This window comes from Semicossyphus pulcher, unplaced genomic scaffold (assembly GCF_022749685.1).
Source record: "Semicossyphus pulcher isolate SPU_LCO1_2020_fin unplaced genomic scaffold, fSemPul1.0.p SCAF_9, whole genome shotgun sequence".
Taxonomy (NCBI): domain Eukaryota; kingdom Metazoa; phylum Chordata; class Actinopteri; order Labriformes; family Labridae; genus Semicossyphus; species Semicossyphus pulcher.
This window is the reverse complement of record NW_027211770.1, coordinates 32,223,678-32,248,101: the sequence shown is the minus strand read 5'-3', so window position 1 is coordinate 32,248,101 and position 24,424 is coordinate 32,223,678. Positions and strand designations below refer to the sequence as shown.

At 41.8% G+C, this 24,424-nt stretch overlaps 2 protein-coding genes across 4 annotated transcripts; one reads left to right on the top strand and one right to left on the bottom strand.

Moving 5' to 3' along the window:
• The first annotated feature begins 361 nt into the window (after positions 1-361).
• On the top strand, positions 362-15,286 carry cmtm6 (CKLF-like MARVEL transmembrane domain containing 6). 2 transcript variants are annotated; one of them, XM_069656264.1, is made up of 5 exons: positions 362-458; positions 2,713-2,836; positions 7,539-7,715; positions 11,553-11,651; positions 12,265-15,286. In XM_069656264.1, exons 2-5 carry the CDS (start codon positions 2,720-2,722, stop codon positions 12,436-12,438), a joined length of 567 nt encoding a protein of 188 aa, XP_069512365.1. In that variant the 5' UTR covers positions 362-458; positions 2,713-2,719; the 3' UTR covers positions 12,439-15,286. The 2 variants fall into 2 exon arrangements, with proteins under 2 accessions (XP_069512365.1, XP_069512364.1); XM_069656263.1 differs by lacking the exons at positions 362-458; positions 2,713-2,836 and having other exon boundaries at positions 7,043-7,715.
• Positions 15,287-17,231: 1,945 nt separating this feature from the next.
• Positions 17,232-23,894, bottom strand: LOC138584693 (sialoadhesin-like). 2 transcript variants are annotated; one of them, XM_069656990.1, is made up of 6 exons: positions 23,740-23,894; positions 20,896-21,267; positions 20,394-20,669; positions 20,169-20,271; positions 18,908-18,960; positions 17,232-17,786 (listed from the first exon to the last, which is right to left on the bottom strand). In XM_069656990.1, exons 1-5 carry the CDS (start codon positions 23,789-23,791, stop codon positions 18,921-18,923), a joined length of 843 nt encoding a protein of 280 aa, XP_069513091.1. In that variant the 5' UTR covers positions 23,792-23,894; the 3' UTR covers positions 17,232-17,786; positions 18,908-18,920. The 2 variants fall into 2 exon arrangements, with proteins under 2 accessions (XP_069513091.1, XP_069513090.1); XM_069656989.1 differs by having other exon boundaries at positions 17,232-17,783.
• Between the last annotated feature and the right edge of the window lie 530 nt (positions 23,895-24,424).

Sequence of the window (24,424 nt, the reverse complement as noted above, 5' to 3'; positions counted from 1 at the left end):
CTCAATTTGAAACAACAGATCAGATTTTTGTTAAACTCTGAAGAGCTGAACAGTTTAAACACCCACCCACCAATCCTCATACTGTTCTGTTTAGAACATGATGAAGATAAACACATAAAGGCCTGCTTAGAGCTGTGTCTTAAAGGTATTTTAGAACATTTATCAGAAGAAAAAAACGTCTCTTTGTTGTCTGTGAAATATTTTAACGTCATTTTTTGTTGTACAAAAAAATACAGACCGCGATAAAGTGGTGAAACCCTCTGCAATCGTGGCTTTTCGAAAACGTTTACTTTGTCGAGTTAAACCGGAAGTTACCTATCTTCCGTCTGACTTGACAAAATAAGGGCCGCAGTGTAAACGCGGAAGTTAAAGTCAGTTCAACAGCAGAAACAAAGCAGAAAGTCGAAGTTCAACTTCGCAGCTGGAAACTTTTCTACCAACCAGAAGAAACCTGAGCGGTGAGTTTTACATTAGACACATTCACGGTTCATTATCGTTTTACCGTAAACTTACTTTCTCTTTTCGGGTATCTTTGTCCGATTTTAGGCCATCGTTTACAGTTGATGACGAGTTGAGACGTTCGCTCTTTCTCCCTCCTGCGGAGCGAACTCCGCGCGCCAGAGTGCATTTACGATTCTGTCAATTTGTTCTTTTGCCGTGCTATCTTCATAAAAGCGACTTTATATCCAGTGTAAAGCATTAAGTACTTAATAAAACATCGGTTCTTAAATTCGGCATGAATCAAACACACCCAACTTTATTTATTTGAATACTGTCCCATCTGTTAGAGGTAATCCGCATGATTTTCCCCTCCCAAGTTTTTCCCATAAATGTGCAGCGGCCGAGGGCTGAAAGTGGTTTGAATGACCTATAAAAGATGAGATAAGAGCAGCATGGTAAATGAAGTACATGCCGAATGAAACTGAGCACACCTCCGCTGCAGTGAAGCTGCATGTAGGGCTTTTTACAGCTTCTATAGCTGTGTGTAAGATCTAAATTACAAAATCAATAAACTCTTACATGAAATTTCGTCCGTCAAAATCGCAAGTTTCAAAGTCCATCTGGTTCAAGTGGATCAACTTTCACCAGATGGACTCTGCCTCGGCCAGTTTTATTGGCAGCATAAATGACTCTTATCAGTGTCAGCACACTTGCACAGAAAGCTACCTGTGCCTGCGTACTTTCACTTTCACTCTATAGTGAGAAAAACAAACAAACGTGCAAACCTCAAATGAACCTGGAAACTTCCAGCGAACATGATGAAGAGGAACTTCCTCCTCCTCTGACATGTTCGGCTCCATGTTGATCCTGTCTGCGGGTTTCAGCAGCTTCATGTCTGTTTAATGAAGAAATAAAGTCTAAATGTGACAATAAATGTTTGCTGCTAAAACAGAAAACTAACTGAGGGAAGTGTGTTTTTGTGTCAGGTGAAAGTACCAATAATACCATACTGTGAAACGGAACAAAAAGTACTCATTAAAGATGCTACAGTATCACTACCATTGCTACTATTATCAACATTACCATAGCCTGGCTGAGGTGTATGTAACTGAAGTAAATGATAAGTGACTGTTTGATAGTTAAATCATTGAGGATTAACATTTTAGAACCTTTACTGACTGTGTAAGATTGAAATCTGTAAAGCAACTAAAGCTGCCAGATTTATACGCTCGTGGAGCAGAAGAATAAAAAAGCTCAAATGGTATGACACATGTGAAGTACCTTAAACTTCTTTGTACAGTATTTGAGTAAATGCAGTGTTTTAATGACGTGCTAAAGGCTTCTCTTTTTAAATAAAGATAATTAAAACTTTTTAAAAAACAGGATAATAAAGTAAGTGATGTCCTTCAGGACGTCAGGAGGGGCTGCGAGCTTAGCAACATTAGCTCCGGTTGACTTCAGTGTTTAAAGTTGAATAAAGCTGTTGAATGGTTTTCAGATGCTTTCTGGCTGCTGCTCCTCATTGTTTTAATAGTTCCTCTTATTGTGTTTCTTCTGTGCTTATTTTGTTTCTTTAGTTGTTTTAAAAAGTGACTTTGAGGACCATGAAAGGCGCTAGATAAATAAAATGTATTATTATTATTATTATTATTATTATTATCTTGTTTCTCTGATAACTTCAGAGCTAGACGTCCAGTCACTAAAATCCTTCATCCTAGAAAAGAAAGAGAAAAACTACCAGGATCTAAAAAGTGATGAGACTAGAAACAGTAAAAAAAAAAAAGTCTATCTCATGGAAACGTCTGGAGGAACGTTATAGATCTCTGTCATTGGTCCTTTTCAGTTGATATAAAACATCGGTTGTGTTTCCTCAAATGACGGGACTCTCTTCAGATCTGTTTTGTATCATCGCTCATTGGTCCGTCTGTCCCAGAGGACGGCTGCTGTCTTCACCGGCAGCTCGAACGATGTCTGGAGTTTAAAACCTGCAGACTGACCGGCTGCTGTTTCTGCTGAGTGACAGGCTGTCGGATCAGTTCAAGCAGAAACTGTCCAAATGTTATCGTTCCTGAATCGAGCCCTTAAATATACTAACATGATATCATTAATATGACTATAATATGACCTCTGAAGTCAGTCTGATGTTAGCACAGGTGAGAAGAACAAAGTGATGCTCTCCTTCTTCTTCTTCTTCCCATGATAAACCTGTAGCTATCACGGCCTCTGCCTGTTTCCTGTCTGTGTGTAACTGTAGTCTCTCTCTGTGTTCAGCTCCATCATGGCCTCTCCTGCAGTTTACTCCCCCACGACGGTTTCAGACCCTAAGTCCTCCTGCCTTCTCATCCCTTCAGAGCTCCTGGATAAAATCCGCTTCGGGATCAAAGTCTGCCAAGTGGTGAGTTCAAAGACCCTCAGGCTTTCACACCTCGGGGACCTTTTTGTGTCTGATGTGAAGATGATATTTAAACGACACCACACAGAGGAAGACGGCGCAGCAGCTGATTTTACTGATTATGAAACCTAGACTTGAGTATCAGCCGGTACTGAGTATCCTTAAGTACGGAAGCCCTAAGCGGACATGCTTCCATACATTTGATTTACTTTGTTTATTTGTGATGACGAGAAATTTCTGTTGTTGTGACTGATTGGCTGTCTGATCTCTCCACGTCGAGTACGGAAATGATTATCATCGAGGTTCATTTTATCCCCTCATGATCCATTTATCGCAAGGCCATGATGTCATGAGTGTTCACTAAGTGCTTCCATGTATCTGTTTCATGCAGACGTTCACGTTCTCATGATGATGCAGAACGTTCTCATGATGATGATGATGCAGAACGTTCTCATGATGATGATGATGCAGAACGTTCTCGTGATGATGATGCAGAACGTTCTCATGATGATGATGATGCAGAACGTTCTCATGATGATGCAGAACGTTCTCGTGATGATGCAGAACGTTCTCATGATGATGATGCAGAACGTTCTCATGATGATGATGCAGAACGTTCTCATGATGATGCAGAACGTTCTCATGATGATGATGCAGAACGTTCTCGTGATGATGCAGAACGTTCTCATGATGATGATGCAGAACGTTCTCGTGATGATGCAGAACGTTCTCATGATGATGCAGAACGTTCTCGTGATGATGCAGAACGTTCTCATGATGATGCAGAACGTTCTCATGATGATGATGCAGAACGTTCTCGTGATGATGCAGAACGTTCTCATGATGATGCAGAACGTTCTCGTGATGATGCAGAACGTTCTCGTGATGATGCAGAACGTTCTCATGATGATGATGCAGAACGTTCTCATGATGATGATGCAGAACGTTCTCATGATGATGATGCAGAACGTTCTCATGATGATGATGCAGAACGTTCTCGTGATGATGCAGAACGTTCTCGTGATGATGCAGAACGTTCTCATGATGATGATGCAGAACGTTCTCGTGATGATGCAGAACGTTCTCATGATGATGATGCAGAACGTTCTCGTGATGATGCAGAACGTTCTCATGATGATGATGCAGAACGTTCTCGTGATGATGCAGAACGTTCTCGTGATGATGATGATGCAGAACGTTCTCGTGATGATGCAGAACGTTCTCATGATGATGATGCAGAACGTTCTCGTGATGATGCAGAACGTTCTCATGATGATGCAGAACGTTCTCATGATGATGATGCAGAACGTTCTCGTGATGATGCAGAACGTTCTCATGATGATGCAGAACGTTCTCATGATGATGATGCAGAACGTTCTCGTGATGATGCAGAACGTTCTCATGATGATGATGCAGAACGTTCTCGTGATGATGCAGAACGTTCTGCATCATCACAAGAAAGTGAAGATGCACTCTCTCTTTTCTGTCTCCAGTCCATTTATTTAGCTGAATGAAAGGTGCTGCAGACGGTTGCTCCTCTGCAGGTCTGTGCAGGTCGACAACACAAACACGACAAACAGGACGAATCAGTCTGAACCAAAACAGCAGCTTCACCTGGTTTATACACAAACACACACCGTGGGATCATTACAAACACACAGGTGTGGAGAGTCAGGTCAGTGTGCAGCACTCGTAAAGATCAGACTTGTTGTAAGTGAAGGACGTCGTTCTGTCCCTGCCTGCAGCAGCTAACCGAAGGAAAACACCGCTCACAGTCTGTGGTTTGTTAACAGAGTTTTGTCGTGAGAAATCAGAGCTGGATGTCACTAAGTTTACTCACTATCGAGAGATCAGACAGCCAATCGGTCTGCAGTTCCGTGCAAGTTCACAGACGCCAATCTTAGAAAAGTTTCATGTTTTTAAAAATCTCAGTAGTCTCCTTCGACAGCTGCGTACTGTCGTTTTATTAAACAAACAGGGAAATAGTGCTTTTTTTGAGGGACTACTTTCAGCGGCGGATGAATCCACATGTGGTTCTGTAGTGGGGTTTTTTGTGTGCATGTTTTTATTGATGAAGGAACATGTGTGTAGCTGTGTGTGATTGTGTGTGACCCCTCTGTGACTGACTCTTACTCATCCTTCAGCTCCTCAGGAAGCTGCAGATCGGGAAGTGAAAGTGCTGCAGAGCTGTCGTTAGCAGATCTCTGAGCTGCTGTTGCGACATGAAGCAGATGTGATGGGGGCTTAAAAAGAGGATGTGCAGGGGGGTGCATCTCCCTACATGAGGCCTCAGTGGTCTTATTATGAAACTCCATCTGTAGTCCTGATGTTTTGTTACTTCAGATGACTAACAGGAAGAGGAGGAAGAAGTAGTCAGATCATTTCCTGCAGTAAAACAACTAAAAACACAAGCTAAAAATCACTGTTTTTATGAATGGAGTCTGGTGTGTGTGCAGAGAGCGATGTAATGTCTGTGTGTGGTTAAAACAATCATCTTCCTCTGTAACAAAAAGGTCTATCTCTGTAGGGATCCTTTCTGTCATGTTGTCACACACTTAGAAGAACAATCTGAGCCTGTCAGTGGAAACAACAAGAACTTTTAGTGGACGACCTTTGACCCATCAAGGATTATGTTGCAGCCATTACAGCCTGTTTCACTGCTGCAGGATGAACACATCTCCTGGAGACAGTCAGACACTGTTTGTACTTTTTAGTCATTTAAACACCGTCACTAACTGCTGACCTGCTGAGTCAGAGGACTTCTCTGCTTTTAATTAACAAAGTCTTCAAACATGTCGAGTCCATCTTGAGACAGTCAGGTGTTAATGAACAGCAGGAGGCCGAAATCTGAGAGTGGAATTTTACACACGTCTGATTATTGTTTTAAATACAGTGTGTGTGCTTTGCTTCAGAAGAGCAACTCAAAGCCTCAGTTACAGCTCACACAGCAGTTAGTGTGTTCAGTAGGAGTTCTTAAAGAGCAGAGAGTCTGTGTTTGAGACCGAGCTGATGTCAGACGTCTCGTTTTAGCTCTGTGGTTCAGGGTTTGTCTCTGTCTGAAGGAAACAGAGACTTTTTATAACCAAACATCTGAAACAGAATATTCCTGCAGTAAAGCTGGGTGATGTAATGGGAGCAGAGTCTGCTTCACCACACAACAAAAATACACAACAGAGGGACGAAGCTGAAACCTGCATGCTGTCCATCCTGCACGTCCTCATGACTTTAAATCTGCATCAGTCTGTGTTTAAACCATAACTCATTCAACACGCTCCTATAATCATACATGGAGAGAGGAGGACCATTTTCTCATAGACTTCTATAGAGTCACTTCTATGAAACTAGTTATTTTTTAAGTATTCCTGCTAACATAATTATAATTATTAACATCAGCCTTCAGAAGTTTGCAGCATTAACAGGTCAGTCTGTGTTCCCTGTGGATCGTACCATTATTGTCTGTGTGTGGGGGAGCTTCGTCTCTCCAGCAGGACGGGGGCCGACGTGCTCTTTCCTCTTCCTGTTGACTCAGCTCAGTGTGGAGACACACCCGACACACACACACGCACACACACGCACACACACGCACACACACGCACACACACACACACACACACACAAAGAGAGTGTGTGTGTGTAGGGAAGCAATAACCACAACAGTAACTTCCAGGCTGGTTTTTACTGGTTTGTTTCTCACATTCTTCTGGTCAGACTGGGAGTACACGTCGCACAGAAGCCAACAGTCACAGACGAGCAGTTTAAACATATTTGATGACATTTTTCTGCCTTTTTCAGACACTTTACAGCCGGCGCCTTTTTTCATCTGAGAGTTACAGCTGAAAAAATTAAAGTGGCCAAGAGCTCCGTGCACAGACGAGGCACGCACACTCGTCCTTCACAGCCGTGAATAAAACTCACTTTCCCCGTTCCCGTGGAAACAGTATGTTTTCTGCTTTTCTGGGCGTGGCCTCCTTCACTGTCCATCATAAATGTGGCTAACAGGCTAACAGCACCGAACTCCTCACTTTAGCTCAGCTAGCGTGCAGCATGACTGACCCCGCCTGTGGATGGAGGTTGCAGCAACATTGCTGTGATTGGTTCGGTTCAGATGTTGACAAACTTGCCAGGAGCATCACCGTTTGTTATTGACAGCTGATTGGCCTATCCTATTATTGGAGGGGGCGGGACATCTGTGTGTTTGATTGATTTGAAGACGGAAGAGGCTTTCAGGGGGCATTTATTGTCTTCGGATGTTTTGTTCAGAGTCTCTTGGCGAGCGAGTAAAATCCAGGCCGTGAGCTTCCTGCTGGAGACGCCTGGTTTACAGTTTAGATGCTAAAGAGAGAGAGGTCTGATATGTGACACAGATTCTCTATCAAACCAGGAACTTCACACTAATGTGGTTTGAACCACAGTGACAACAGACAACAACAAAAAAGTGTGGTTGCAGGAAAGTTTCAGTGACGCAGATTCTCCCTGTAACCCTCAGAGTAACTCAGTTTCACCTGCCTGCGTGTTTGATGCTAGCTGGTGGCTAACGGCTGCTTACTGTGAAGTTAAATGACAGATGCAGCAACAGTTCTCACCACGGTGTCTTTTAAAGGTCTGCAGCTTTAAGCAACAAACATCCTCAGTGATACGCGAGCTGAAAAAAACTTCTTCTAAAGCTCCAGATAATAACCTGCTCTCTCGTGTCTCTCCCCCTCAGCTGTTCTCCTTCCTGGCCTTCATCCTGGAGGAGGTGGTGAACAGCTGCATCAGCTGCACCGCGCTCTACTTCTTTGAGTTTGTCAGCTGCACGGCCTTCCTCTTCACCCTGCTGCTTCTCATCCTCCTCTCCACCAACCTGCACTCCAGGGTGGGCATCACCTGCTGGCCGCGCCTGGTAAGAGCTGCCCCCCTTCAGATCCGGCTCACCTACAAAGACAACAAACGGTTCAGATGTTATTCCCACTCATGTCCCACACTGATAACATTTACTGTCCAACAACTTAGCATGAGAACACAAGAAGTGACAAAGATGTTGTTTTTATGTTAAGATGCTCTCCCCGTTTAAAATGAGTGTGTATGTAAAAACACAGGAAGTGATCAGATGTTAGATTTAGGTGTAACTCAGTCAGTAGAGGAAATCTCAGACTGCAGATTAAAGCGAGTGAAACAGGCCGTGTTTTCACTCTTGCTTCCTCTGGTGCCGATAGCTTTTCCACTGACCTTCCCCTGTGTGGACTGTTTCCTCTGTCTTGTTTCCTCTCTTTGACGCGTCCATCAGGTGACCTCCACCTGACAGGAAGTGTCTCCGGCTCGGCGTTTTAACTTTCTAAATATCAAACAAAGTTCTTCTTCTCTTCAAACTCTGTAAATATCCGTCCTCTGTAAAGACGCAGCAGTAAACAGGTGGATCTCACGGCAGCACGTCACTCAGGTGAGGAGAGGACTTCCACACACCCGAGTGTCCGCCATGACAGCTCCACTTCACCCTCACCTGTGCACCTGAGTGGAACAGCTGCTTGTCGTCGATGGGCAGCCCGCACGTCTGACACATCCTGAACAGCTCCAGCAGGCTGCGGGTGAAAACGATGGCACAGTCTTTGTCTGTGTCGTCATCGGACTCATCAGAGGAGGGGACGGAGTTTAGTTCTGGTTCTGAGTGGAGGCTGTCGTCCAGAGGGTCCACCGACACCACGATGCAGAAACTCTCATCTGACGCTGAAGCTGCAGGATGAGGAGGCGACTGTGAGGAGCTCGGTGCTGCTCCACAGGAAGTCTGTCGACAGAACAACCAAAGACATGAAACAAACAGAAGATAAACATTTTTTTAAAAATACAAACATTAAAGGGGCTATGTGTAAGATTTCACTTCTATTCATCCATCAAATATCATTTTTTATTCAATGTGTGAATGGACAGTAGAGGAGCTGATACATCGAGACCTTCCCCAACGTCCTCCATCGGCCCGAACAGCCTGTGGACTGATTTATATGTAAAGCACTCGGGACGGTTTTTCCACAAAACAAGAGGATGTGACGAATCTGCGCGTTCTCGAGTACCTCTGCCGAGAGCTCATTCTGCACCACTACAGTCACAGTGAGCAACACGAGACAACGCAAGCTGTGAAATGGAGACGGATAATGTTAACAAACAACAGCAGCCACAACAACACCAACACAAACTACACACAAGAATAAAAACAAAAATAAGTTTTATCTAGTGAAGCCGTCTGACCAAACGGGAAGTGACCGACGTCAGGGAGAAAACATCGGCAGGACATGCGACTCATGGAGACCTTCGATTGCTTTTGGGGATCAAAACGGACCCACAACTTATCGTTGGCATAGAAACAAAACCCGCGCGCAGCGTTCTCTCACCGCGTGCAGCGTTTTTACTCTCACAGCACAAGTGCTTCATCCCAGCCGCCCTGCCCCGCCTGCCTAATGTTCGCTGATGATTTTCTGGTTCGCCAGCTGAATTAGCCGTTTGGTTTTGAAGCACAATGACAGAGTCCTGCAGTGTATTTATGTTAGAGCCAGTTAGCTAACCTAAGCATGCTCGCTAACGTTATGACCAATATACTACCTGAGTGTGTATGTCAGTTATCTAGCTTGACACATAACTTCACCAGCTTACACGACAAACAGTGTTGATTTTGTAAATTATGTAGCAGAACAAAGCAAATGTGAATAACTACCGATTGTTTTCTATTAGCCAGAATCATCGCATTACCTGCCTAGGCTAAGGTTAGCCAGCCAGCTGTAAGCTGGCAACAAGCTACCGTTAGCTTGTCTGCTATCGCAGACGATTTGCCAGTTAGGCAATGTAGCAAAATACCATCGAGTGGATACATCAGCTAACTCACGCAGACTCCCGCGGCTGATCTGGCTGCTAATTGAGTAATTTGCCGTTTGGTTACGAAGCACAATGCCAGATCCATGCAGGGTATTTATGTTAGAGCTAGGTGCTTACCTCAGCAAGCTCGCTAACGTTATGACAACCAAAGTACTATCCGAGTGTGTATGTCAGTGTTGTCAGTCTAGCTGGACAAATAACTTCTCCAGCTAACATGATGCTAACTGAGGTATGATGACAAACAGTGATGATTTTGGATGATGATGCCGGTCAATGAACACGACGCGTCAGTGAAAAGTAAACAGAGCCGGTGAGTCCCGAGACTGAGCATGCTCAGTTTCATGTGTCTGGATGCTCGCTCAGGTGTGCGAGTGTCTGCGCGAGCGCGTACGAGAAGGTTGACTGCAGTTCCCTCAACGGCCGACCGTGTCGCTAGGACTGAGGACTTTCTGAAAGTTACATATAGCACCTTTAAAATACAAGAACATCACTTTAGTTAAGAAGTTGAATTTGCTCCTCACAGACAGCCATCATTTCAGGAAAACAAGTCAATATTTGTTTTTATCAGCCTATAACTTCGCTTCTCCAAAGCTCCACCCTCTTGTCCAAATATGGTCACATCTGGCCACAAGAAACAAAGATAAAGAGGCCAAAATGTCAAACCTGAGCCTTCAAACTGTACCAATGAGTGACATTACGGTGCTCTTATCCAAGTCTTTTATACAGTGTATACATGCAGACCTAATGAAATGCAGCTAATAACAGTTTGAAGGTACTTTTACTTAAGTTTATTCTCCTTCCATTTCATTAATGGCTCCTTTATGAAATGATGCAGTATAGAGGGGCCCCTGCATGAGTGAGTCCGGGGCCCCACACTCTAGTAAACATGTCAAGTTTTGATTTTACAGTGTTGTTACCGACACAAACAGAAGAAATACAGACACCTGAAACACCTCGGATAAAGATTCACCTGTTTTCTGCTCCTCTTTGGAGCGGGAGGAGATGCACCGGTGCAGCCGGTCTCAGAGCGCTCTCTCCCGGGGAACACTGACGGCACAGCGCCGCTCTTCAGCGTCGGCTTTGGCGGAATGTTTAGTATCTTAGCCCGGAAGTCCTCCTCATAGTCCTCGGGTTTAAAATGCAGGCTGCAGACCCTCACCCCGCTGTATTTAGTGACCGGTGTGTTCTCGTCAAATCTGGGGTTTTTAATCGCCTTCAGCCAGATTCTGCAGCGCTGCAGGTCTCTGGTGGGTAACCCGTGAAACACAACTCCCATCGACTTCGCCTCGTCGTAGCCCTTACAGCCCGGGACACAGCACCTCCACGGCATCGCTGCGGCGCTGAACGCTCCAAACAATGCGGAGGAAAGTGTCAACGGACAGAAAAGTAACGGTTCATTCGCGACTGTGACCGTAAAACAACTTGTTTTGCAGGAGTACCCCGGCTGCCGTTAGCAGAGCAGCTAGCTTCCGCTCTTCTTCTTTTTCTATTCATGACTTTCCGACAGGCTGTATGCTGCGAGGCGTAACGCTGCCACCTACAGGCTGTTTTGGCCAGGAGAGAAAAAACACCTGTAATCTGCTCTTCCAAGAAATACTTTAAAATAGAAAAGTAGATAGCCTAGTAGTTTGAATTATTAATTTATTGGGTTACGTGGTGTGTTGCATTAACTTGAATGATAAGGGACTTACAAATAAAGTCTGTATGATTTATAATGAAGTCTTGAGTTGTTTAGCAGACATATTTTGTGTTGTACAAGCAGTTCTTACAAATATGTGAATCATATTTCCTATATTTAAATATTTATACAAGTATTGTATGGTGAACTTTCCCTTTAAGATGTGACAGGCGTCTGTTAATGCTCCTTCTTCTTCTGCAGGACTTTGCGTACACCGCTGGCATCGCTGTGTTGTTCCTCATTGCCTCCATCGTTTTTGCGTCAGATAACAGAAACACGTCTGTGGAGAATGGTGCTGTGGTGAGAAAACAACTCTTTTTTTACCTCCTCCTTCCTTCTCTACCTCCTTATTTCTCTTCTTACCTTATCCTTTTTTTCTTTGTTTCCTTCTTTCCTTTCTTCTCTCCTCCTCTCCCTCATGATCTCGACTTCTCCTCCTCTACTGCCATCTGTTTCTTCACCTCTTGCTGCCTTCCCTGCCTCCCTCCATCTTTTCTGACCTCCTCCTTTTCTTTGCAATCTTCACCTTTCTTTCTCTTCCTCCTTCTTTTCTTCTTCATTCCCTTTCATTTCTGTCTTATCGCTTTTTCTTCTTCTTAAAGTCCTCCTTTCCTCCTCTACCTTTTTTTTTCTGTCTTTTCCTCCTTTTAAATCCTCTGACTCCTTCTTGTCTTTTTCTCCTTCCTCCCGATTCACTTCTATCTCCTTATTTTCCTTCTTGATCTCCTTTCCACTTTTTTCCTGTCTTTCCTTTCCTACCTCTTCCTAAACCTTCTTCTGTCCCGTTCTACATCCTTCCTTCCTGTTATGCCTCCTCCTCCTTGCCTTCCTCCTACCCTCCTCTCCTTTCCATTCTGAGAATCTTATTAAAGTCACCTGTTTTTATTTATTTATTTGTCCTCCCCTCCTCCAGGTGTTCGGTTTCATGGCAACGATTGCATTTTTCGCTGACCTCGGCTGGTTTATGAAGACGTCAGGGTTTCCCTTTAAGAAAGACCAGAAGCCGGAGCTGAGTAACGGCGGCACAGCGCCAGTTGAGGGTCAACCCGAGTCAGAGAAACTGACCAACGGAACAGAAGGAGTCTGATTTAAAAGTTCACACATGGGCGTTAATATTGCACGCTGAGGTCAGAAATTATATTACGCACTATTCCTTTAACGTGACGACAGGAGGCGGAGCTTCAGCGACTGTTTTTTAAGTCATTTTAAATCCTGCTTTTTAGCCATCGTCTCTTATAGCTGAGGAGACTTTGATTCAATATCACAAAGTGCAGAGCGTCCATCACACCAGGTGTGTTTGGTGTTTGATTTTAAAGAAAGCAGGTGCACATATTTCACCCAGTTTGTGACTTCTGGAATTTTTATTATTTAACCTGGAACCTATTTTTACATATTTTGGGGCCTTAAAAATAAAAGGTACAAAAAGAAACAGACGTTCCATCACTCTCTTCAAAGCCACCAGACTTCATATGAAAAAACTAAAATTTTAACTTCTATTCCACGAGAGTTTCTGGTCTCTCTCTTTCTGGATCAGTCAGTTTGTTTGTGTTATTGTGTGAATTCGAAAGGTTAGTTTGGATCAAACACAATGTTTGTATAACACACAATAACACAAACAAATTCACCGTTCAAGGCAGAGGTAGAACAGTATTTCCTGTGTCCTGTGAGCTTAAATCAGTGTTTTTCTGAATGGAGTCTGGTGTGTGTGCAGAGAGCGATGTAACGTCTGTGTGTGTTTAAAACAATCATCTTCCTCTGTAACAAAAAGGTCTATCTCTGTAGGGATCCTTTCTGTCATGTTGTCACACACTTAGAATAAAAATCTGAGCCTGTCAGTGGAAACAACAAGAACTTTTAGTGGACGACCTTTGACCCATCAAGGATTATGTTGCAGCCATTACAGCCTGTTTCACTGCTGCAGGATGAACATATCTACTAGAGAAATTCAGACACTGTTTGTACTTTTTAGTCATTTAGACCCCAAAATATGTAAAAATATAGCCCAGGTTTAAAAATACCAGAACTATTTTTTTATTTTTTTTTCTAAAACAAAACCTGGTAATGACGGAGAGAGACACTAAAACCACAGAACCACTAAATATTCTGCTGTAGTTTTCTTTTTAAGGTTTTACAGATGAATTCGAGCAGGCCAATCTATGGATTTATAGTCTGTCAGTGTAGCTGCAGAATAAATAAAACTCACTGAAACAGTTTTGAATTCCTTAACAAGTGTACTTAAATATTGCACGACTCAGGACACCTCGTGAGGTCAAAGATAAATCTGAGAGGTCACAAAAAACTGGAGGGAACACGACCTATTTTGTTCGTAGAAAATAAATGAAATGCTTTCGTTGAGTTTATTCCACAGATCACACAAACATTGCCAAACCGATTTCTCTGACCTCTGACCTCCTGGATGATCCCATCACTTTAAAAATCATTTCCTCCCACGTGTTCTTCCTGTGGATAAATGGCCGTCACGGCAGCTCCAGATTGGAGCTCAATTCCTATCTGTCGTTTAATGTCTTTTTATTTTAAACAGACTTTTATAACAGAAGGGCCTTTGTTTCTTACTTGTCCTGTTTCAGAAGTATATGTCGAAAAGCTGCAGTGTTTGTTTTGATATGGTTTTGTACACTTAAACTTTGTTATCGTCTATATCAGCTTAATGTTGTGTTCTTTATTTGAAGATTAATCTCCATCAGTTTGTGCCTTCTGTCCCGCTGATCTTAACACTCATCTTAATCAATTTGTGTTTTTATAATGAATGTTCATGAAGGAAATGATGCTGTTTAACAAGTTTTAAATTGTCTCTGAATATCAACAATTATATGAGAAAAAAAGGGATCTGTTTCCTCAGATTGGTCTGAAATTAATTAGGAACATTTGCTGTTTTTTCCCTAAAAATAGCATGCGAATTGATAAATGACAGGACTGTTTGTTTTTTTAAACCTGGGCCCTATTTTTTACAAAAAGTTTAAGAGAAGCTCCAGAAGATGTCTTCAGCCCGCAGCAGTGAAACAGGCTGCAATATAATCCTCAGGGGCCAATGCATCTCCCCGACATTACAACACGTTTTGTACCCGTTAGTCATTTAAAGTCCAAAATATAATATATATAGTATATACCCAGGTTTAAAAATACCAGAATAACTTTAAATGATCATGTTTGGGTGAAAAAGTTCAGCCTCCAACAACATATGATTTTATTGTATAATTTAGATTATTTTTGCTCCTTTTTAAATTTTATGCCCAGAAAAGGAAGTGGACTGCAAAACAATTCCTTAACAGTTCTTTACTTTAAGTTGTCACATATTTCTACTTTTTCTTTTTTATATTCTGTTTAAATTACAGAAGACAAAATCTAAATTTCACAGTGGAATCTATTTTTGAAACTATGTGAACTGTTTTTTTTGCCTGATGCTGCTGCTGCAAGAAATTAAATTACATGAACTGATGTATTTACATAAGAAAGCAATAGTAGTGTAAAGTAAGCCAGAATCATGAGATGTTTAATATAACTGTGACATGATTATAAGATGAGTCGCCTGTATTTTTTTATATTTTTTATCCCAAGTTTTGTAATTTTTTGCCACAAATTTCCACAAATAGGACTTTTTGACGATCATAAAATATTCATAATTAATGATTAAATACACTGGAAATATTTTCTTATTCATGACAATCCAGAAATCTGTTTTTATTTCAACATGATTCACTTTAAAATGTTCAGGACCAAGTGAAGGTTTATTTGGAGAAATAAAAACTTTTTGTAATATATATTTTCATGATTATTTTCTCTGTGCCTGTAAAAATGAGTTTTGTCCTCATACATGTGCGACACAAAATACTGTTTGAAAGTACAGTGAAGATCTCACTTTGTCTTTTTTAAAGTACAATTTCTTATATGATGATCATTTTATTCTGTAATGTAATAAACAGATTATCAAGAAATGAAAGGGCTCATTTTTGTTCCAATAACTTGTAGCTTTATGTGTATTTAGTTTATTTACTACCACTTTTTAAACCTCAAGTTTGGCATACAATATATTTTTATACATTGCATTACATACATTTAAAAATCTACACATCTAACTCTTCCTTTTAGTAGCCACCCCATCTTCTCCTACACATTTTAAAAGTTTTTTTCTTTAAAGGAGTGAAACAGCGCCCCCTTGTTTGTTGATCATGGTAAACGGCAGCCTGTGAGGGCAAAGGTGGTACTGCACTCTGACATGTTAAATGACCAAAATATGGGCAGAAGATGATTTTAAAACATCAAACGTTAAAAAACGGCGAAACTGAATAGAGTGGACTCTGGAGAGGACAATATCCAGTTTCAGGTCAGTTTAACATCAAATTAACTGTACAGTATAAGTTAAACAATTTAGGCAGTTTTGCTGCTAATTTGACTTGTAAGCCAGGCGGCGATGGCGGGAGACGGTCAGTCAGCAAGGAAACAAGATGGCGTCATTAGTGGGAACTTCAGGACGAGACAAGAGATCATCCGCCAGACTCCAGGTAATGTGAGTAACATCACCTGTCTGTCTGTATTTGGCTGCTGTGTATTTAGTAAAATGGGGGATGTGGCTGTTTGTTAGCTTCATAATTACAGTGATGAATATAACCTGGTGTTTCCGTTGTCTTGTGTTGATTTAATGCATCTGAGAGTGCACTTTAATATAATTTTGCTCCAACACTCCGTTCATACTGATAATATCAGAAACATGTGAGGTCTCTCACAGCCAGCATTGTAGTAATAAGCCCTAAAAAGTGCTAAAACACAGAACAAAATAATTTAGCTAACTGTGAGCTACACCCCTGAGATTAATGATGGAGCTACGATGCTGGCAAAGCATAATGACACGGTGACTCCAAAGCAAAGCAATCACAAAAGTGACATTAAATTCAAGATTCTTTCAAACATACCACATGGATTAAAACCACTTTCAACCAGAAAACGAACTTATTTAAATGTATTTGAAAGACTGGTGTTGAAGGACATCACGGCTCCCCTGCTGGACCCCCTGCTGTTTGCTTCCCGGGCAAACAGGTCGGTGGATGATGCGGTCACCATGGGACTGCACTGCAATTGAAATCCTTCACCACAAACTCACCCTGCTCTTTTTGCCACCCCCCACCTGTCAGCTGATCACCAACTTCACCCGGAGGGGGGGGCAGTGCTGATTGTCCGGGTGAAGGTGCTAGTTTAATATTTAATGTTGAATGTGTGCTTGTACATATTAGTTTAATATTTAATGTTGAATGTACGCTTGTACATATTAGTTTGATATTAAGTTTTTAGTGTTTAAGAATCCTTGTATGTGTTCATACCAGGCCTCTAAAGCTGATTGTGATATCAGCAGAGCTTGTTACACATGAACACATGGGGCGCGTCCCTCGTGTCTGCAGGGGCTCCAGCAGAGGGCGCTCCTGTTACACACAAAAGGACAGTCCCAGTGTAACGCTAATAAGAATACATTATAAACATTATTTACACAATTAAAGTAGCACATTACTGGCAAAATGATGTCAAGTGGAACCATTAACACAGCTACATCTGCACAGGATAAAAATGATCACTTTTTAGGACGGACACAGCTGTAGTGACTCAAACAAATATTAAATTATCATAGTGACTAAGCATTTTATAAAAACAATCACAACTCTGGCACCAGTCAGAATACAGGGTTATCATTTTTTTAGATAATCTTCCAGTGACCGACCCCATCAGTGATTACATTTCCTGTCGTTTGCGAGTTCCCTTCCGTTCTCGGTATGTTTCCCCCCGGGTCATGTAAGCAGCAGTCAACAGAAACAAAGTAACACACTGTAATACGTTTTTTGATTTTATTTAAACACAGAGAAACTAAGAGTACAAGTCATGTTTTTATAGAAATTAATATTAATAAAACATTAAATCTCATATCTCAAAATGTATGTTCATGAAGGAACTTATGCTGTTTAACAGATTTTAAATTCTCTCTGAACATCACCGATAACGTGAGGAAAGAAAGGGATCAGTGTCGTCCTGCAGCAGTGAAACAGGCTGTAATGGCTGCAACGTAATCCCTGGGGGCCAATGCATCGCCCCTGTCCATTCCAACACTTTTTGTGCCTGTTACTCATTCAAAGTACAAAACGGGTGACTTCGTATAAAAAGAATGCAAGTGAACAAATATATTTGTTTTCTGTAATAAAAAAACAAATCAGATCCAGCAGAGGCTGAACCGTTAATCTGATAGAGAGAGATGAAACTACCAAAAGAGGACAACAGTCCACAGTGTAGACGGTGTTTGATGTTTGATGTCCTGTAAAATACATGAAGTACAGTCTGACTCCTGCTGGACGCAACAACCACTGATCCTTGAGAGCAGAAATGTTCCAGAAGATGATTTCAGACTGTCTGTCCTCGTATCTCTGAGCGTCACAGCTGCTGGACAAGAACCAAGACACTTCAAAATCAGCCAAACAATACAACATTCATGTCTTACAGTAACAGTACACCATGTATTGATTTACTGAGAATTAGTACTTTTGGTATCAGGATCAAGGCGGTCCAGTCTGATGGTGTTCAGCACAGAAGTAAGAAAAGAGGTACGTTTGGAAAGTGACTCATTTAGATGTAAGTAGTGTAAAAAACCACCAGGTGTCACTGTGGAGTTCAGAGACCTGAAGTGTCTTTTTGTTGCAAAAACATAAAGTTATATTTTGATGTATATTTGATTTTGTATATTTTTGATGACTTGACTGTCCGTACTGTAATAAATCAATGTTTTCTTTATAAAGAGAAAATATTGAAGAGCAGAACAAATTCAGAATATTTTCCACCCGGCTTAGACAAACAATTTGTTATGAAATGTGATGCAAAGGAGTGATGCAATTTACATCCATAATACCAAGAGGAGGAAACAGGAACCGTCTCTTGTGTCCCATGTCGAGGATGACGACACTGACGGGAAGAGAACAACAACTAAATTGTCATCCTCGACATGAGACACAAAAGACGGTTCCTGTTTCTGTGCAACTTTATTTACTCAGAGCAGGGTTTCTGTCATCCGGTAATTGCCGTTTTTTTAAATCTGTTAAAGTCTATGAAACGGCTGCGGAGGCTTGAATTTCTCCACGGCCTGCGAAGTCCTCATCAGGGGTTTCAGTGGAATATGTCCCGATTAATAGCCTATATAATAACTAATATTAGTATGTATAACAAACTGCACTGACTCATAGAGAGAGAGAGAGAATGATTGTAGGGACAGTTCATTAATACCCTCCGCCCTGCATACAGCCTGACACTTGTTTTTAAGCTAAATAAATGCAGATTGTCTGTAACACTGAACGCTTCCAGGACACGTGGACAGATTTTCTTTGATGGAAACCCTGCTCATTACTAAAGTGTTCATTTCTGAGTTAATTAAGTTTACCATCCAATCATCTGCTGTCAGATAAAGGTGAGACAGAAACCAACTGAGAGCCTCCATAAATACATGAGCGTGAAATGTTGAGTGTAGTTTATAAAAATGTCCAATAATGTTTTTGTGATTGTCAGAGACTCACCTGCACCATTATGTTAGACATTTACTTCTGCTGCTGCTTTCCCACAAAAAGTCCTGTAACCATAGAAACGAAACAAAGTCACTTTGTAGAATCAGAGACATGAATGTATTTATACAGCACAAAACCAAGTAACTAAGCCAGGGGTCGGGAACCCGCCGCTCTGCAGACACATGCGGCTGATTTTCTGCTGATTCACAGGTTTGCTTGATCTGCGGCGAGAAATTAGCAAACAACAATTTATTTATTTATCTTTGAGAGAACCCAGAGCAAGCCTGCAGCTCTGCATTGCTTCTCTGTGTAATGTGAGCTTCCAGTGTTCAGCTTTGTGTTCCGCTGATGACAACAGTTTTCTTTATTCTAGTTCTGATTCCATAAATTCAACAAACTGGTGTTTTTGTGATGGAAACCAGGTTCAAGTAACACTCATAAAATCGCCCACTGGAGAGTCGTAAAGTGAAACATATCATTGAATGCTTATTGAGATCTATTAGTAACGTTAACGAGCTTAGACTTCATAGGCTGCGTAACCTTTATGGTAAAGTTCAAATATGTTTCGCGGCTCCAAAAGGATTTTTGGGGGGAGGGGCGGGTAAAAATGTCTCCTTTAATAGAAAAGGTTCCTGACCCCTGAACCAAGCGCTTCATCAGTAAGTTCGGACGTATTTAGACGACTGTCGTACTATACGATTCATCAAAGAACAAAGCAGTAAAGCTGATGAACAATCAGGAGTTTAAACATCATGAAACTAAATATGAATTAGAGTTTTTGGAGAGCGCACAGAAGGGTAGTTTACAGAGCACAGACGTGCGTGCTGTGGCAGAAAGTGTTTTTGGAGTGATGAATGACACGTGAAGGAGCAGAAACCTACGACAGAGTATTAGGACCACATTAAAGAAAAAAACACTTGGAGAATAAAGTTATTTCAGACTATTGTTAGCCTAAATATTATAGTGAAAGGACGTATCAGCAGGGCAGCCAGCAGCCAGCACTAAAACGAGGCACGTGTGAAGTATGACTTCACAGTGAACATCGTGAGGACTCGTGTGAAAAGTGATTTTATTTGAAAATGACTCCAGATTTTAGTCATTTTTAGCTCTTCTGATATTACCCTTCAAAATAAGATTCATGCTAACCATAGCCTAAAATTACGTCTTTATTTTCATAACATTGCGTCGTTTTCCTTTAAATCTCAGTTTTTTTTCCCACCGTGGCCCGAATGCTCCGGAAACCAGACGAGTCGGTGCTGTAAGTAAAAGTTACCTTTTGATGATCACAGATGCTACTATGATGATGAGCACCGTGTGCAGAGTAAAGAGAACCACACGAACAACCAGCAGTTTGGCAGCTGCATCACTTCCTGTCACTGTGAAACAGATTTTAATAAATGGACAGAGAGGCATCAACCAAACATCCTCTGTAGATATCTGTGCTGTGATGTTAGGGGTCAGTGTGAAAGCCCCCGAGCAGCTAGAAGATCAAACGAACCTTCCTCTTCCTCTCCAGCCTTCACATCCAGGCCGTACGGCAGGGACTCTGTGCCTTGTTTGGTCTCCAAAGCACAGGTGTAGTTCCCAGAATCCTCTGCAGTCAGAGGGCCGAGATGGAGGGCGGGGCTAGACTCTAAGAGGGCGTGGCCATCTTTGAACCAGGTGACCTTCAGTCGGTGAAAAGTGCAGCGAGCAGTGCAGTGCAGTGTGACGGTTTCACCTTTAGTCATCTGTCTGTCTCCACTGGAGCTTTTTATCTCCATTTGGGTTTGTTCTGAAATTCAAGTCACATCAATTATCGTTAAACAATCGAGGCTTAAAAAGGCAGTCCACCTGGTGACATCACGGTGGCCATGACCTGTCCTTGTACAGTCTGTGGTCTGGAATAACTAGCAAAGCTTAAATGTGCTGCTAGCTGGGTTTAAGGTTGACAAATGCTAAATGACCATGAACATTATTGCTCTTATTGTTCCTGATGGTGTATCAAATGATGCTCTTACCTCTGACGGTGACGCTCACCCCTGATACTCCGGTAAAATGTCCCGTAGTATGGTTTACTTCCATTCTGAAGCGCAGAGTTGCTTCATCCTCCCTGTTCACATCTGTGATCTGTAAGGTGCAGCTCCCCTCCAGGTCTCCCAGGTATCTGTAACGAGGGTTGATGTTGGGTGAGTCGCTGTCGTACACAGACGGGGTTGAGCCGTGACAGATCTCGTGGTTCTGACACCAGCGGACTCTGACGATCCTGGTCGGAACTGCTCCTCCATCCTGAGCGATTGTCGGATTTGGTGTGAAGGTGCAGGGGAGGGTGAGGGTGGATCCGGCCACAGCACAAACAGGAGGAGGGTAGTTCACACTCTGACCCACAGCACCTGGAAAAACACAACACCATGGTCACCTGAGGTTAGGAATAAATCACCAGGGCCGGTTTTATCCAAAGCTTTTATCTGGATAGGAATTATCCGATTTTGTCTATCCAGAATCAGATAATCCATCTTCCTGTTGTGCTGGTTTTTCAAAGTTAAACTCTCCCTCCAGCAAAGCCAGAGCAAGTGCCCTCTGCCTGTCCATTAGATCAAACTCATCGATTGAACACAAAGTATTTTAGCAGGCCAAAGTAAATAGGAACAGATCTGTCAGTGCACATAATAAGTCAGGTTAGTGACAGCTAATGAGTCGTGGTTGCCTTAACAACAGCAAGCTGCTCTTTTCTTTTAACCGTAGCCTTCAACAGGAAAGGCGGTGCGGTGCGCCTCGTGCTTCACAGCCTGCAAAACGCGCTCTGTCTGATCGGGACCTAAAGCTATCGGATCGAATCTGGAAAAAGGTTTTTCAAAAGAACAAAAGGATTACGTGATCAGATTAGATCAGGTGATCCAATCAGTCTGTGTTTAAACTTTGAGCAGGATTGGGAAAACTTTGATCCAAAAATCCGGACGACCCTGATCCCAGCAGAGGGAGGGGTCAGGCTGGAGTACAGCAACACGATGTCAAACACACAGCTTTTTAAATGATGTTCATAATTTAGACTTTCTTTGATATTCTGTGCTTGAATTGATGAGTTGCTAGTGTTACGATTGTTCCTCCTCTTTTCGCTCATGGAATATGTAAATACAGCTGTGCTGGGTTATAGTGTTGGTCTTGTACAGACCATGAACCGAATAAACAACATGAAATGAATGAAAATGATTTGCTACCGTGACATAGCAGATGAGGTAGACATAAAGGTTGTGGAAAAAATAAGAGTTCACATAAAGTATTTAATACAGCTTCAATGTGAAACATAAAATATTCATGTAAAAGCAGCTGTCAGGAACTTCTGGGAACCCTGAGGACAGAGTATGAAGCATACAGTTTAGAGCTCTAGTTATCTGGATCAGGTTGATCATATCCAGTTTTCTAAGATGAAAGTGAGATGGATTACGTGATCCTGGATAGAAAACAAGGATTTCTAATTAGGGCTGGGCAATATGACGATACGTGTCGTTAAAACAATGGGCCTCATTCACTAATATCTGCGCAGAAATGTTCTTACTCTCCGCAAAAAATAAGTACTTGCGCAAAATCACCGTCGGATTTATGACACGTGCGTACCGGCCAATTTTGTTCTCACCACCGTGCGTATGTTAGTAAATCAGAACCATTCTAAATTGTGTCCGTGATCTGCAATCAGCACGCCACGCCTCTATTTCTCCATATAAGGACATCTGTTTGGTGCCACATGAAGAGAGCGGTGTTACGGAGAAGCTGACAGAACGTGAAAGATGGCCTCAAAAGGAAAAAAGAAAAATTTCACATCAGCAGAAATAGAAATTTTTTTAACAAAAGTGTTACACTTCAATATGAACATTTTCATATGGTCTACTCTGTAAACTTAATAAACTAACTCAACTGCTATAATTGGAGATTTTAATTATATGACAATAAATTATTAGGATGACACGGCATTTACGTTTGGTCCATACATTAGTAAATTCAATTATTTTTTTCAGTAAATGAAGTTTTAATATAGTATGAATTTAGTTAAAGGGTGTGTGTTAACATTTCCGAGGACATTTCTTTCATCATTTGTGCGTCCGCATGGTCTGAGGGAGTTCTAAATGTGTTCGCAGAGTACGAAGAAATTTAGGTAAGAACAAATTGATGAATCCAAGATTTGTGCGTCAAACGTGCGTACGCACAATTCAAGCACAGATTCGTGCGTACGCACTGTTCGTAAATGAGGCCCAGTATGAAGATGTGTTTTTCTAGATCGTCTCTATGGTGATGTCACAGAACCACGTCTGAACTGCTCCGTGGCTTTTATCACGTCATTTTGCTTCCTGTTCTAACCCTGACACGTGGGAGTGAACCTGCAGCGAACAAGCGCTGTTTTTTAACATGGACATTAACGTGCAGAAAAGGACTCCGGCTCAGCTCAAGCGAAAACACAGTCAGTACTTTTTATTTGTCAAGTATTTAATTCACACAGGCTAATCTAAAAGCAGGCTTTACACCGGGGTTATTTCATATGGACTAACTATTGACACCCGATATATTGTGATGGAGGGTTTTGGACGCATCGCCCAGCCCGATTTCCAATAACGGATCATTCTTATACGGATTCAATGTTTTTACAACCGGGCCTAAGTCATCTGGATTTGGTAATCTTGAGAAGTCTGTTTCTGGATCAGGTTGAGCCTGTCTGATCTTGGAGGGGAGAAAATGTTTTTTCCAAATCGTTTTTTAAACCTTTTTAAACCTTTAGACCTTAAAAGTGAAAAACTGAAACTAAGACAAAAATATAAATATGGATATGCATCGTTTTAGAAATATGAACGTAACACAGTAATATAAAGTCTTACCCGCCAGCATTAACACGAAGCCGCAGAGAACCCTTTTGTCCCAAACTGCCATCCTTATTTTAAAGAGCTGATTTAATTTTGATTGACAGATCAATCAGCAGCCGCGCCGACAAACACTGACTGACCGTCAGACTGAGAGCACTTTCATGTCTTTAATGTTTTTACCTTCTGACTTCCTCCTGAACTTCTGTCAAGAAGCATTTCTTTAGAAAACACACCAACCCTTCCTGTGTCGACGTTTCCTGTCATGGCATGTCACACGATGTACTTCTGCATCTGTGTGTGTGTGTGTGTGTGTGTGTGTGTGTGTGTGTGTGTGTGTGCGTGTGTGTGTGCGTGTGTGTGTGCGCGTGTGTGTGAGGGGCCTTCACTGGGTGCGCAGAACTTTCCACTTTAACACGGACGTGTGGGAAGTGAGCTCATCACCTTTTTAAAGTTTAAGAGTTGAAACAGACCTCTATGGAAACACCATGACTTCATTCAAATATAACTGCAAGTAATATAAAACTACGCAAATCAGTTCTGCATGAAATAATGTTGAAATAATATTTTTTACTTTTAAGATTATTAGGAATTTTAAAAACGAGCCAATTAGTTTTAAATGCATCAAAACGAGAATCCTTAAAGAAGAAGACGTAACTGCAGAAAGCATCTGTCTGCACGCTTACACCACCTGTTGAAATCA